Source organism: Phoca vitulina, unplaced genomic scaffold (genome assembly GCF_004348235.1).
Source record: "Phoca vitulina isolate PV1807 unplaced genomic scaffold, GSC_HSeal_1.0 scaffold14, whole genome shotgun sequence".
NCBI lineage: Eukaryota > Metazoa > Chordata > Mammalia > Carnivora > Phocidae > Phoca > Phoca vitulina.
In genome coordinates, this window is record NW_022589717.1 from 19,182,418 (window position 1) to 19,198,654 (window position 16,237).

Sequence of the window (16,237 nt, forward strand, 5' to 3'; positions counted from 1 at the left end):
TTAAGGGCACATTAAAATCTAAAATTCTAATATTCACTGATTTTATCTTTGAGCCTTCAATTTGTTATGAAATTGAAGGCATGTGGTCCCGTGCATACAGTAGATGCTTTTAAGTATGTTTAAGTGTAGGGAAGTAAAAAAAAGAAAATCTTATTCATTAAGAAAACATATAAATATATATAAGCCATGTAAGTTTGAAAAGGTATTCCACTATTTGTGTTCAGAACAGCAGAGAATGTTTTACTTCCATCAGCACTACTTATATATTAATCCTGAAAAGAGATTTATGAAGCTATTTTGTTAAATCCTGGATCTAAAACAAACAAAAACCTTCAAAACTACAGATTTAAAACATTATTAAATGAATACACTGCAAAAGAAAAATGTGCAACTTGAAAAAAAATATCTGCAGGTTATAAACATTAAAATATGGAAAAAGGTAGCAACAATTCAGAAAACCATCTGTTTAGCCATGGTATATATATATATATATGCCAGCAAAACAAACAGGAATTACAGCTATAATGTAAAAATAAAAGATGGTGATGAAGAAAGCAAAACTGACCGTCATAGGGTTGATTTACCCTATAAGATTTCAAAATATATCCCAATATAAAACATAATAGTCAAAACCATATGAACAGAATAAAAATTCCAGAAGTTGATTAAAAATATTTGCAGGACTTGGGGTGCCTGGGTGTCTGTTAATATATTATAATCTGTTAGTGAGTTAAATGCCCAACTCCTGATTTTGGCTCGGGTCATGATCTCAGGGTTGTGAGACTGAGCTCCAAGGAGGGCTCGTGCTGGGCATGGAGGCTGCTTAAGATTCTCTCTCTCCTTCTCCTTCTGCCCTTCCTCCCCCACTTGCACTCTCACTCTCTCTCTCTAGAAAAAAAAAATTGCAGAACTTATATAGAAAGAAAAAAATAATAAAACTGATATAACATGAGAGAAAGAATCACTAATAAATGATGTAGTTAACAAATGCATAGCAGCATTTATGACATCATACATTTGAATAAATTCTGGATGACTCAGTCATTCACTGAATCAACTCATTTATTAATTGTAAGAAGAAAAGGATGAAATGGTTTTTCCATCCCAGCTATGAGCTGGGGATAAAACTGGAGCTACTGAAGAAATGGATTTTATTATAAAAAATAATATTTTGAAATACAATATTACGTCATATAATGTCAAACTTCACTAATAACTAGATAAATTACAAGAAAATACACATAAAAGTTACAATAAATTACAGATTACAATATATCTTCCACACAAAGTGGCATGAAATCAGGGTAAATGTTTAAGGCTGGGAAGACTGTGGTTAAAAGGGTACTTGTAGATACTGCTGGTCAGAGTACCTATTGCTAAAAAAAAAACATCAAAATGTTCCTACCCATTGGTTGGTTTCTATGTACTATTCCCTAATAGAAGAAACCAGAGTTCTTTGGAAAATGGCTTAACCTAGGGCTTGGGCAGGGGAAATGATAGCTGAAGCTAGTCTACCTCATTGTGCTAGAGGGAAGGGGGGTGAGTAAAAAAAGGAAGGGAGGGGCACCTGGGTGGCTCAGTGGGCTAAGCATCTGCCTTCAGCTCAGGTCATGATCCCGGGGTTCTGGAATCGAGTCCCACATCAGGCTCCCTGCTCAGCAGGGAGTCTGCTTCTCCCTCTCCCTCTGCCGCTCCCCCTGCTTGTGCTCTTTCTCTCTGACAAATAAATAAAATCTTTTAAAAAAAAAAAGGGAGTAAGTAAGAAAGAAAATAAGGGAGTAACTAGCCTATGGGGGGGCAACCTGTTAGAAGGCCCACTGAAACCCACCTGAAAGAGCTCCTAATGGCTAACTCCAGAACAGTTTGAGCCTCAAATAAATATTATAATAAAATTCTTAGATTATAAACTAAAGAATAGCATATGTATTCATGAGTCCACACTGATCTAAATAGATAACTGTAAAAATGCATGTGTGGGAGAAGGGATAACTCTTCCTTATAAAATAATTCCACTTCCAGCAATCAAACTTAGGGGAAAACATCGGAGATGTAGTAGAAGACTTCAGCATTCAAAGATGTGTTATGTGTTAACTGCAGTGAGATTATAATAATTACATTTCTAAAATAGTGATTTCTCTTTTGACGAATTAGTTTACAGTCATTATAATGTCATTTCCAGAAAATGCTTCTCAGGAAATATCCATAATATAATGATGTGCAGGATATCATTATAGGACATCTATGTTTACAAACTGGAGTACTCCAGTTTGGCTACAGTGTGTGTGTGTGTGTGTGTGTGTATAAACATAGGGTATGTTAAAAATGTTTATGTCTGATTGAAATAAAAAAATAAAAATCATACATAATCCTATTTGTTTTTCCTTGCAAATTTTCTAAATTATTATTTTTTTTCTAATAAAATTTAAAACTACAGGTAAATTGGGGTACATATAATTAGTCAATGTGTATCTCAAATATCTTTATCTGAAATAGTTTGGGAGATAGTGTAGGTAAATACATGACTTTTGGTTATTTGTTTGCTTTATATCAGCACCAGAAACCACTATTAATTTCTCTATTGCATTGCTTTATGTGACAAAAGTCAGGGTAGAAACCGAAAATGCTTTTTTCCTAACTTTAAGAAGAAGACTATAACAACCATAATAATTGTTTTATTAATATATTATTACATAATAAAAGTAAATTATTATTAAATAATTGAGCTAATCAATCTCACTCCAACTATGCAGCATCCATAATCTATTTGAAGTATACCTGAGCACAGATCCATCTGTAAAACATCTATTTGTATGTGTTATGCATCTTCTTTTAGGTACCAATGTCCTCTCCAAAACATGCACTCCACACACAATTGTCTAACATGTAAAATGTTAACAAAAACTTTAACTTTGAAATTATTTGACAATATGATATTAAATCATTATTAGACTAAGGTATATATTTTATTTTGCACATTTAAATTGTTATATCTCCTGAAAATGTTTATAACATAAAAAAGAATGGATGAAATAAATATGGGTCATAAATTGAAAATAAAATCACTTAGAGGGCACTATGCTGTAATTTGACTTTAACCATCCACAAAGCCCATCTAGTTGTGAATTCTACATTGACAGCAGCTTCTATCTGGTTTTAGACTATATTCAAACAATGCCTCACGTTCAAATGAAAGTGATTCACCTAATCTTACCAAATATTTACCTACCATATATTTTTACTTTTTAAAATGTAATTTTGATCCCACAGATCCAACCTTTTGATACAAAACAAGATATAGGTAAAATATGTAACTTCAAATATTCTGGAACTCTTGTCAATGAGAAGTTTTGGGGAACATCAAAACAAATGTGGCAAAATTCAGTAACCCTCATCTTAGTTCTGCTAAAAAGGCATTATGCCTTGAAAACCCATCAATGCACAGAACAAGCCACTAAAATGGATTCTGCTTCCTTACCTCACTTTCCAGAGCTCAGCACAGTGTCTGGCTTACAGATGATAGTCAATAAATGTTCAATTAAAGAAAATTGAACTATACTACTTCTTTATGACATAAGTTATGACGAGCTTTCACTTTGATTCATGTAAAAGTTATGGGGCTGACATAAAATCTAACTGACATTAGATCCATTAACTAATAAAACTGATATTGTTAAAAAAAGAAGATCCCTATATATAGTTAAACCAAGTAGGTATAAACATAATGAATATTAGTATCAACTTTCACATGTGAATGTACTGTAGAAGATGAGGACCATCTACAGTAAGAAAACTTTAGAAAGCCATAGTTTACAAACATAATTTAGAAATAGTTCTACTGTTAATCAAGTAACGAAAGATTGATGTTGCACATAATTAAACTCCTGATGAAAATGTGAGTAATGAAAAATCAGGAAAACAAATTGGGAAAACACAAATTTAATTTTATAAGTATCCATATTTCCTTCTGACTCATTTTCTTAAAGTAAAAGGAAATGCAGATTTCAGAAGAAGAAAGTAGGGCAACACTGTTTATTCCCTCCAAACACTTAAGATACCAAAAGGGCTGGAACAACTTTAACAGCAGTTCTTACCATCATAAAGAAATGCAGATATTTGTCTGGGTTTTTTCATCAAAATTAATCAAATTAACAAAAAAAAATGACAAAAAAGCCATTTATGGGACACAACCATAGTTAAAAATTTGATTAAGCCATACTTCTGAAAGTATCTATGCATCTGTGTGTCTACCTATACACACACATAGACACCTACATGCATATGTAACCATGTGTGTGTATATACGTGCATCCATGAAAACCGAGACTTACTAATATGTCTTGGGAATAATGCACAAACATACTCTTCTTATATGGAACCAAACCTTCTTAATGTTTTTGAGATAATTCACAAAAATATTCCCCAGAATAAGGCAAAAAGTATTTTATCATACTGCATTCTTTTCAGGAACCATTATGAGATACTCTGTCCTGATATCCCTAGAAGTTTCTAGGAGTTTTAGGAGCAGATGCTTGTTTTGCTTCCTAATAAAAATTTGAAGGAATGTGTCAAAGTAGATTAAACTATGTCAGAGTCTTTAAAAGAAAACCCTGTTCTTCTTTCAAGAAGGTTTTTGTGTAGCAAAAGAAAAAAAAATGAGCATTGCAAGCAGTTCTGAAAACACAACTGAGATGCAATTTGATAAATAGCCTTCTATCATCTAAGCCAGAGCAGTGGAAAAGCATGCTATCAGCACTTTCATCAAAGGCACTATTGACTCCTCTTTTTCTATCTCATTTTATCATGACTTTCTCATTTTGTTTACTCAGTCAGTGATTGGAAAAAATGACTCCTTACCCCTTGGATGAGTTATGATGGGGTCCACTAGAGAAGGGTCCTTTTCTCCATCTTTGCTGCCGCCACCACTGCCTTCACCAGCACCATCTCTTTCAATCAGTTTATCCACCATGGCAATAATGCAGTTCAGGCTCTTCCCCACACTGGCCCACACCCTATCCTGAAAAGAGCATGAGTATCACTACACATTTTTATTGCAAACACGAGATAAGGCAAAATCTGACAAATCCATTTTAGAGAAGCAGGTAGAGGAACAATCATAAGAATGCAGACTCAGTGATTAATTCTCATAGTCCCATTAATTTGGCCAGACTATGAATATACAAGAAGAAATCTGTTTTCTCTTAATAAAGCAAAATTTAAGTGCTATAAATTTTTTATTTAGTTCATTATTTTTTCTAAGTCATAAAACAATGATGAACTACTGTGAAATATTAATCCACAATGGAACACAACCTATGATATTTTAAACTGGACATATCTGTTTTCCTTATCAACACTTAGCAAGAAAGCAAAGAGACACCAATGTTTTTAAAGAATAGCTATAATTTGCACTCAAAATTCTTGTTTTTCCTTATTGTGGTAACATATATAACATTGTTTACCATTTAACCATTTTTAAGTGTACGGTTCAAGGGCATTAAGTACATTCACATTATTATACAACCATCACCACCATCCTTCTCTAGAATTTTTCATCTTCCCAAACTGAAACTTTTACCCTTTCAAAATGAACTCCCCACTCTTCTCTCCCCTGCCACTGGCAACCATCATTGTATTCTCTGTCTCTATGAATTTGACTGCCCTAGGTAACAAAAGTTCTTAAAGTGTGGCCTTCACATCACCTCTAACAGAATGACCCAGAGAATTAAAATACAGATTGTTGGCTCCTACTAAGTCAGTCAGAACCACTAGGAAGAAAGCGTTCTACACTGAAATTTTGACAAGCTCTTCAGGTGCTTCTGACCACCTAAATCTGAGAACTTCTACTCAATATTATGTGCTACAGCCATTAATGTCATTGTGGCTGATTTATTTCTTAGGAAGCAACCCCTACCACTAGGGGGTCTCTTTGTCATTCAACCTACCAATTCTGATTAGCATCCATTTTTGTTTAGGGCAATTCATGACACTGAATTCTTTGATTCATAAAAGTTGTTACTTCTTAATACAAAATTTAAATATAGTTATCATTATGGTAGCCTCTCATCCCTTGCTTCCCTTTTTGCTCCTCTCTCCACATCATTTAGATGGAGTCACTGACTCCCCAACTGTGATGGCTAATTTTATATGTCAACTTGATTGGATCACAAGACTTCCAGATATTTGGCTAAACATTATTTATGAGTGTGTCTGTAAGAGTGTTTATGGATGAAATTAATATTTGAATTAGTGGACTCATAAAGCAGTTTGTCCTCCTCAATGTGGGTGAACATCATTCAATCCATTAAAGGCCTGATAGAACAAAAATGTGGAGGAAGTCAAGATGTGATCCTTCTTGCCTGATTGACTGAATCAGGACATTGATCTTCTGCCCTCAGCACTCCTGGTTCTTAGGCTTTCAGACTTGGAATGGAATATACATCACTGGCTCCTTTGTTCTAAGGCCCTTAGACTCAGACTGAATTCCACCACCAGCTTTCCTGGGTCTTCAGCCTGCAGATGGCAGATCTTGCAGATGGCAGATCCTGGAACTTCTCGGCCTCCAAAATTGTGTGAGACAATTCCTTATAATAAATAATATAGATCTAGAGGCGCCTGGGTGGCTCAGTCGTTAAGCGTCTGCCCTCGGCTCAGGTCATGATCCCAGGGTCCTGGGATCAAGCCCCCCATCGGGCTCCCTGCTCCGCGGGAAGCCTGCTTCTCCCTCTGCCTCTGCCCCTGCTTGTGTTCCCTCTCTCGCTGTGTCTCTTTCTGTCAAATAAATAAACAAAATCTTTAAAAAAAATATATAGATCTTATTGCTTCTGTTTCTCTGAAGGACCTGAGTACACATGTTAGGTGTATCTTATGTATCACATAAGAACCAAATGGATTTATGGTGCTTTTCTTGCATCTTTCTCTGTAATAGAGCTATTTCAGAGCTATCTGGAGTAGCACTTAATGCAAAGATCATACTCAATTATAGTACTTTTTTAGTAGCTAATACATTTTTACCCAAAAGCATATTTTTATCCAAGTTAATTTTGCTAGTTTATAAACAAAGAAACTAATTTTGGGTAAGATAAATCTAGGAAGAAAGAACTATAGTTGAGTTTAGATTATTGGATGGTTGTCTTATAAAGACTAAATTAGTTGAATAATGTAACGAACAGATATGGGAGTGTACAGATATGCATACTACAGCAGAGGGGGAATAGTAGAACATTCAAAGTTTAAAAAGTTAAGTTCGAGGTCCACCTACATGACATGCTAACTTGGGAAAACCGCCTCATTTCTGGGGAGTCACAGTTGGTTCATCTACAGTTTAGAACGCCCTCTTACCTCACCGTGCTGCAGTGGGAGTCAAATAACATAGTTTCTATGAAAGTGCTTGGAAAATTATTACAATTTGGCAAAATCACATCCTATTCTTACTGGTTTTCCTAAATGAATCAAACTTGCTTTTTATCACCTTATAATCCTGGGTGTGAAATATGCTATTAATCATAAATAATCATAAAAATGTTTCCCTTAAAGGCAGATTTCTTCCACCAAAAAATTAAAAGTCCTTCCCTTCTAAGGGAAACTAAGACACCAATCACATCCATAAATTGCTTTATGCCCTGCCTGTTCTCTGAGAAAATAAGGTGGAGGTACCTCTGAGGTATGACCCAGGAGACCTAACAAAGCTCACTTCTGGGATGAAACATGGGGAAAGGTAAGCAAACTGAGGTCCTGACATCACTCGTATTGGGATTTGGTGAGGAGCTTACATTTCAGACCACAGTAACAAACTTACTGGCCCCTATTCTGAATATGGCTTAATTTCCACCAGCAACTACATCTTTAAAGTTGTTGAATGGAAAAATGAAGTAACTCTCCAGCTAACACTGGGAATAAACTCTGTTATTGAGGGGAAAAAAAAAAGGGTAGAGGATTATTCTTAATTTTCCAGATTAGCTTTATACGTGAGATAAATTTTCAACTCTCTTCTTGTTGCCCATGTTGAGAGGAACCTTATATTCTGATCAAAAATCAAGTAGTATTGCATGCTGCCTTTCTTATAGAAAGTAATATAAGGGGTTAACCAATTTCTCTTAATTACATCTCCAAGGGCCAGAATATAAGAATACATAAAAGGATAATTTTACATTCTACTCCTATATATTGTTCTTCCTTTATAAGATACTTTGGACTATAGGATTATACTCACAGAAAAAGTAATCTTTGCAGCCAGTTAGAGAGAACTTTATTGACATGAGATGCAGAGTGAAGTATGTTCATTGGATGAGACCAACAACCATACGGTAAGAGGTTAGGTGGCAAACAGTAGAAGAACATTTAAGTCATTAAATACTTAGAAGACACACAAGCTAGGAGGATGTTTGTTGGGGGTGAGAAATTGAGCAGTTTCTTATGCAAAACAAATAACATAATTCTTACATAATCAAATTTTTTTATTGAAGACACACTCAGCAGGAGACCCCAAGCGGACTCAAGCTGGTCTTTATCTTTTGGAGAGGAGATCCTGCCTAGCTGGTGGGGAGAGAATGCTGAGTTTTGCTAGTCACTGCTTCTTTTTGCTTTATGGCATCTACAAAGTAGATTAAAGTCATCCATTTGCATTGCTGTCTCTCATACTAGTCTATGAGTTGTTTGAGGGCTGTGTCTTCACTACACTGCACAGGGCCTGGAGGAAAGGCAGAGAGAGAGAAATGGAGTAGAGGAGAGAGGAGAACAGACATGACTCCGACCCAGAGGCAGATTGAGAGCTGCTATTTATATTCACCTGCTATATGAAATTAGCTAATCTACCTTCAAAATCACCACATAAGATGAACATTATGGACTCAGTCTTTAGAGGCGAGGAGACTTAAGGTAAGAGATATTGAATAACATTCCACATGAAAATGGGTATAACTAAATTAGAAATCCTATTTGGTTTCAAAGACTTGATTCTTCCCCTAGGATCTCCCACAGAATTGTGGCACACAGTAGGAATTCTTCTTTGTGAGATTACTAGAACTCTGGGGACAAGCTAGACAGAGGAAGGTCAGGAAAAGGAGCCACAGGAAGGATCACACAGAGGCGTGTGTCACTTTACATGAACAAGAGTAGGTGTCAGTTATCTGAGACTTGAAAATGAGTCCAATGGCAAATCACTAAGGATGACTCTGAAAAAAGTCTGGTCACACTGTACCCTTAAGTTTGAAATCAAGAGGGTCATACAATCAAGGACAGAACAATCACTCAGCTGAAAGGTCACTGAACTTGGGTCAAAGGACGTAAGTGACTCACATACACAGAGGACAGCGTCAGCTTCAAAACCCCGAATCTGTTCATGTGGCCGGGAGTGGGTTATAGGCAGGAAAGGTAACTCAATTTCTAGGAGAGAATTATTCATTGTTCTTAGCAAAATCATCATTTTGAAATTAAGATGCTAAAAATGGATAGGCAATATTCTTGAAGGGAAACCTTACATATCTGATTTCTCTCCTAAACAAACCACTTTCCATAATATCTCTGTGAAAGCATTCACACAAAGGAAAATGATCATCGAAAATGCATTCTAATTCTGATAATTTTCACTCATAAGGACAGTCCATGTAGAAGCTTCTTTTTGCTTAGATTGCTAGTATGGCTGGGGCCTACTCCATTTTCTCCCTACTAAGATCACACAATATGTTTCAGATTGCTCCCACGAAGAAAAGAGGCTGGTCAGTGGGGTGAAGACAGTGGAAGCATAAGAATGTGGCTATAGTCCACGGTGCTTCCATCCTTCCCCTTTTCAGGTCAGGGATACTACTCTAGATCCTGCTTAGCTCCACAGCCACTTGCGAGGTTTCAAAACAAAACAAAATAAATCAAAACCAAAACCAAAACCAAACTAAAACAACAACGTATCAGAAGAACATCTTGCTGGGCCTTTCCCCCCCCCCCCATAAATAGCAGCCATTATCCTGCTATGTCTCCTGCTGAAGTAAGTAATGGAAAATTGGTGGGTTACAGTCTAACCTTTATTAAATGGAGCCTAACTGGTGTCCTTGACCTTAATGGAGCCTTTAGACAATCCATCTTCTTGGAGGTGAAGGGCTGTAAACTATTTCTCGGCAATGGGGGCACAAGGTCAACGGGGAACTAGTAGCAATATTTATTCCATTCTGAGTCAGGTGCTGATTTTGGTCCTTATTTATTTTGGGGTTAGGACCTAAGCTACGTGCAGGTCAAGCCCATGGCAACAGATGCACAGATTTAATGGACATGCCAGTGAGTAGTCAGGGGGACTTTGCACCTCGCAAAGTGAGCCATGAGGGCAGGGGACATGGTGCTTACTCTGCATGCCACCCTTGTATGAGATTGGTGCCATGGAAAAAAATCCTGACTCCTCTGGATCTGCAGTTAACTTAAAAAAATAAAAATTAAAAAAAAGCTCAGCAATGCTTAACTGGTCAATTTTTCTGGAGCCAATTTTCCATCAGCAAGAATGTGAAGACAGACTGAGAGCTGAAATGGGGGTCCAAAGTAGCTTTGTTTTACCTATATCTCTATGTACAATTTCCCACTTGTCATTACCAATTTTTGAGGACTTTGATTAGAACGGGCCAGTGAAATAATATGGCCAATGGCATATTCAAAGAGAAGCTTCAGTTTATCCTTGAGTTGACTGAGAGCAAGTGGTACTCGACTGGCCTCATTCCTCAACACTGCAAACCTTCTCTCTTTCAATAGCTTGCTGGGTCTTCTCTCTAAATCCTTACTTTACCAGACTGTGGGGTAAAAGGAGTTGCACTTAAAATACTCTGTGGCACAAACTGGCACATGTATGGCCCACAGTAGGTAGTACACACACACACACACACACACACACACACACACACCTGCACACACGCATATAGCCATACACATCGTGTGCATTAAAAATAGCCAGACATGTGATATCCATCAGAATTAAGGGAGATTCCCCAACCTTTGCTTCCTATTGATCCTCCTGCTTAACTTCACCTAATTACCCATGTAAAAAATCCCTGACCTTTGTTTCCTGATAACCACACTGCTGGCCTCACCCTGAAATTCAGTTCTTAGTCATAGAAGTGGATTCAGCTAGTCAGCTACTGTTTCTCTAGTAGACTTCATATTCTCCTGGTTTGGCTCTTGGCCAGACCCATACAATCAACTATCACAGGATCAGGTCTACACATGAGTGCACGTTCACCTTATCCATCACCATACTCAGATCATCACTCCTCTGATCAAAAGCAGGCTTTCTACTGCAGCAAGTATCCATTCTTCTCTCAGCCCGGAGGCACGTCTGCAGTTGTGTTGACCTACATAATTCTCCTTATTTCTCGTTAATCTTCAAAATGAAAACTTCCCCAGGTCAATCTCCTTGCTGTCCTAGATACATGCTATTAATTAGCTCAACATATACTTTCTGGGCATCTGCTACAAGCTTGCTCAGTGCTCAACATCAAAGATACGAAGGAAATCTTGGAGGAACTAATATTTCTATCTTGACACATGCTTAGAATACCTTCTCTCACCTTCCATCAATCCAAATTCTCACCCACTCAAATCTCATCATCTCCAAGAATGGTTCATTCTATTCTCTCTGCTTAACAGTGGGCTCTATGAGGGCAATGACTATTATTAATTAATCCTCTTATTCTCAGGTCCTGGTACTCATCAGTAATAGATAAATAAAAGAATGAATCCAATGAGTGAATGAATGAATCAGAAAGAAGGAAGGAAGGGATGATTTCTTCATCCTCTCCAACCTTCATATAACTTCTCTCTGAATATTTTCGACATGTTTAATGTGTATCACACAACCACCTCCATCTGGGAAAGATTCCATATCTTTCCATATCTCTGCTTATTTTATGAGTTCTGGCCATTCACTTGAATTAGATGATATGGCTTTTGAGGATCCATATTTTATACTTAATTTGCTTTCCCCCAAGTAGCAATATAGCATTATTACACACTATTGATGCTTAATTAACATCTGTTGATTGACTTACCAACCTATGACTTACAAGTAAAAAATACAACTGTAGTAAGTATTATCACATGAAACTTCAAATTAAATTTAGAACCAAGTTCATACTCTGAATGACTGCGTTCAACCTAATAAATGCCACATCATGCTAATGCTTTCAATTCGGTGAAAACATTACATAAAGCATTTGTTTATTAACAAAAAAAATCCACTGATTAACTAAAGCTTTTAATTTTAAATTGGTAATTGGATGTTATCTGCACATCATTAGACAGTTGCACAACTGGCTGAATTATATGACATTATCAGTTAGTGTGTTGCATTTAATCAATTTCCAGGATTGATTTTTTTTTAACGGAATGTACCCTGATATATCAAGCCAACAGTCTGCCTATATATATGTCAGCATTTCTTTTTAATTATTTATGTTTGAAAGAGAGAGAGAGCGAGCATGAGTGGGGTGGGGAGGTGTAGATGGAAAAAGAAAATCTTAAGAAGACTCCATGCCCAGTGGGGAGCCCAATGTGGGGCTCGATCTCACGACCCTGAGATCATTACCTGAACCAAAATCAAGAGTCGAATGCTTAACTGACTGAGCCATGTAGGTGCCCTGCTCAGCACTTTTTTTAACTATTCATTAAAGTACGGAGATTCAAAAATTTCTATATAGAAAATAATGACTCACTATTCACACAGGAATGTACTAAAGTTTAAGAGCACTTGATTTGAATGTAATCATAAATTTCTAAAGTATGTGTGTATATTCATTCAAGTTTGCATATTCATTATATACAGGCAAATTAAAATATCTGATGTTGAATCAGGCATTGTAAGAGTCAATAAAGAATCCAAGGGAGATGATGGTATTCAATATGAAACCACAGGAAAATCACCATTACATTAATAAAAATAAAATATCTCTGTTAAAAACACTAGTTTGAGTTGGAAGATGAACTGCTGATTCAGCAAATCCATTTATTCATTTATTCCTACATTAACTCTGAAAAATACATTGAACTAGTGTGTATAAAACACTGTATTAGGTGCTGTAAAACAGGGAACTGAAGGTGAATGTATTAACTTCATGTGGGAAAATCTAGAAATTGTCAGGATTTCATGAATATGGATGCACATAAAGATCTCATTTGGGGTTTCTTTTCTTTAATAGAACATTTGTGCATTTTAATGGACAGTCATGAACTTTGCTTAATCACCTTTCGTGGACTTTAATATTGGATAAGTATTCCAAGCACATTTCTCCTGAGTGAAATGGACCGGAGAAGTTCAGGGATGTTTCCCATCCATCAAGCAAACAGATGATAGAACACATTTCAGTTGCCACATAGGGAACAACTAGCCTAATACTCCCTGTCTTTACCTGCCCTTGCTGATGGGGTGAGCGGATGCTTCCAATAGCCCCTCCTCATTATAAGATTAACAAAACCAGACAACCTTATTATGTATGATTAGGGATGAAAAAGAAAAAGCTGGGAAAGGGGAAAATAGTCATTTCCAATCATATTTGCTGGGTAGCATCTAAAATTTCTGTGTAACTAGGACCTTTGTAATCAGCACATGAATAATCAAATACAATTAAAATTGCCACCGCTGGGTTTCTGGAAGCTTTTGAAGGCCTTAACTCATCATGTTCTATGTTCTTCATCATGTTCTTTGGTTATCTCTGATGTTCTGTATCCATCTTGAATTTTACTGCTTTCTATGTTTGGAGATACTGGAAGAGGACTTGAATAGTCACCTCTCAAGTTGATTATGACACTAGGAGATATGCACTAAGGAGAGAGGTATATAGCTGGGTACTTTCGACTAGAAGAGAAAAACAAAATCCCCAGAATAATTCATGAATTCTAGTAAGGGAAAAGGCACCCGACATAGTGCAGAGTCATATTAAGGTTGAATATTCCATGTTTCAAAATAAGAAGGTAAACAAGAATAATTTGAGGGCAAATTTCACAGCCATTAATTTATTCTACAAATAAAAAATGAGTCCCTTTTCTGTGCAGATGGCCTGCTAACTGTGGGGATACAGCAGTGATCATGATGCGGACTTTGCCCTTTAGGAGCTTATAAAGATCATGAACACATGGAATAAACAGATACATAAACAAATGATTATAATTCAGTATTCATGAGGCTGTATGATCACAAGATGTAAGAATAATGCTTTATTATACAAAATGTTTTAGAGTTGAATGCATATATATATATATATATGACATACATCTCTATCTATAACATAAAATTTGGAAGTAAATGGCCATAATTTAGTGGAAATTTTATTCATTCAGATAACTAAGATATAAGGTGTTGCTTTAGAAAAGTTAAATCATAAGTTAGTATCTAGTTGTCTATAAGAATTAATTACCTCTAAAAAATCAGATTTATTCCCTTCCTATTAAGATCAGGTCAATGGTTTCACATAAAATAATTCTAGCCAGTCAGAGAACTAAACAAGATCTCTTTGAATTATTAATTTGCATAGGTACCTCTGCATTATGCACAGCCTGAACTATTTTCCCTAGAGACAAGGTCTAAGATGGAGACAGAAGATGGCAAGTGACGTTGAGAATAGAGATCATTTCAGATTGCCCGTGGAGGTATCTGGCTGGCTAAATATGTTTTGCCTTCAATAGTAATATTTTGCAACTACGTATGCTTATGGTTACCAATTATGGCAATATAAATAGTTCTATCAATACTCTTGTGTAGCTTAAGCATTCATATTTGTTCTAGACATTATTAGAGAAAGTTGTAGTACAAAATGGAATGTGAGATGTTGGTAAAGAACATGCCAGAAAGTGGTTTATGTAAATCTCATTGCAAAAAGCAATCTTCGGGAATACCGAGTTACAGAGAAACCACAATTTTTTTCAGGTTATATATGACTTTGTTAACAGGATGTCTGACATAAATATTACTATAAATTTATGCTTTGGCTTCTATAACCTATAAAATTATTGAAAATTTATTATAGATTAATGTGGATCATCTATTGTGCTTATGTGTCATGAACACATTTTACCATAAGAAGTCATAGCAAATGTTACCCAAGTTTAAGCATGGAAATAAAATTTAAAATTTGATTTACATTTACAAACAAAGAAGGGAATTAATTGGGTAGTTTGGAGGGTGAAATGCTGCCTGCTATAGAAATTTAGTTCAACTGAAAAAATGGGTTTGGGATATGACTAACTAATAAGAATAGTTTTCCTACTTCTGCTCTCTGTTGGAATGGATCAGAATATAAAGGATCAGAAGTTTATCTTTTTTTTTTTTTTTAACAATTTTTGAATGAGGGTAGCCAGATTTAGCCTCGAACCCATCAGTGTAGTAATGTTGAAGTTAAATCACAGTGTTCTAGAGAATAGTATAATTACTGGAAGCCACAAAAACTGGGTCAACTTAATACTTTAGTTGGATGACATGCTTTCATATTTTGGACAAACTAATCTTGGAATCCCAGCTGCTAGAAGCATCTGTTGTAGAGATAAAGAGAAAGAAAAGCAATATGTCATTTTTACCAGCTAAAAGATGAAGAATGTTATATTAGTTTATTTCTTTGCACAGATTGTCATAAAATCCCAACATTCCTTTGGGTTTGATTGTTTACTAATTTTCAGGAAAATAAATCTTTAAAGCATTCAATCATTTAGTAAGTAAAATTCAGCAAATAACAGACACTTTTTTTTGTCAATGATCATTTTACTTTCAATCTCTTCCATATTGACTAGATAATTATTATCCAGATTCATATGTCATCAATTTTGCCAACAAAACATGTTGAAAAGAGAACAGCCTCACACTGATTTAGAATTAATAGAAATTCTTTCTCTTAACCTCAAAGAGAAAGGTTTTTATATGAACAGAGCAGAATTCAAGAGTAATTTACAAGTATATATTTACTTTCCAACATTTATTATAAGAGGCTAAAGATAGTTGTTCAAGGTAAGTGATTGTTAAAACTACAATCATTGTAAGACATTAAATAAAACAAATAATGTCTTTTTTAAATGGAGCTACTGTAATCTTATGTGCAAATCTAAACCAACTTAAATGATCAGAGAATACTTTCATATACCACAGAAACCTAACTAAATTAACTTAAAACACTGAATTATTTCAGAAAGTTGATTAAACATGTGATCAGTGCTGAAACTTTTCTAACACCTAATTAACTAAGAAAAGTGGTACACAAAGTTATGTTTCCAATTCATTTAATAGCAC

The 16,237-nt window shown here is 35.6% G+C and overlaps 1 protein-coding gene across 8 annotated transcripts in view; it reads right to left on the reverse strand.

The window, feature by feature from the left end:
- Nucleotides 1–16,237, reverse strand: part of INPP4B (inositol polyphosphate-4-phosphatase type II B) — a 797,414-nt gene that overhangs the window by 98,185 nt on the left and 682,992 nt on the right. For all 8 annotated transcript variants that reach the window (XM_032412907.1, XM_032412905.1, XM_032412906.1 and 5 more), the window contains one exon: nucleotides 4,855–5,014. In XM_032412907.1, coding sequence (XP_032268798.1) covers nucleotides 4,855–5,014 — 160 coding nt within the window. The remainder of the gene's footprint in view (nucleotides 1–4,854; nucleotides 5,015–16,237) is intronic.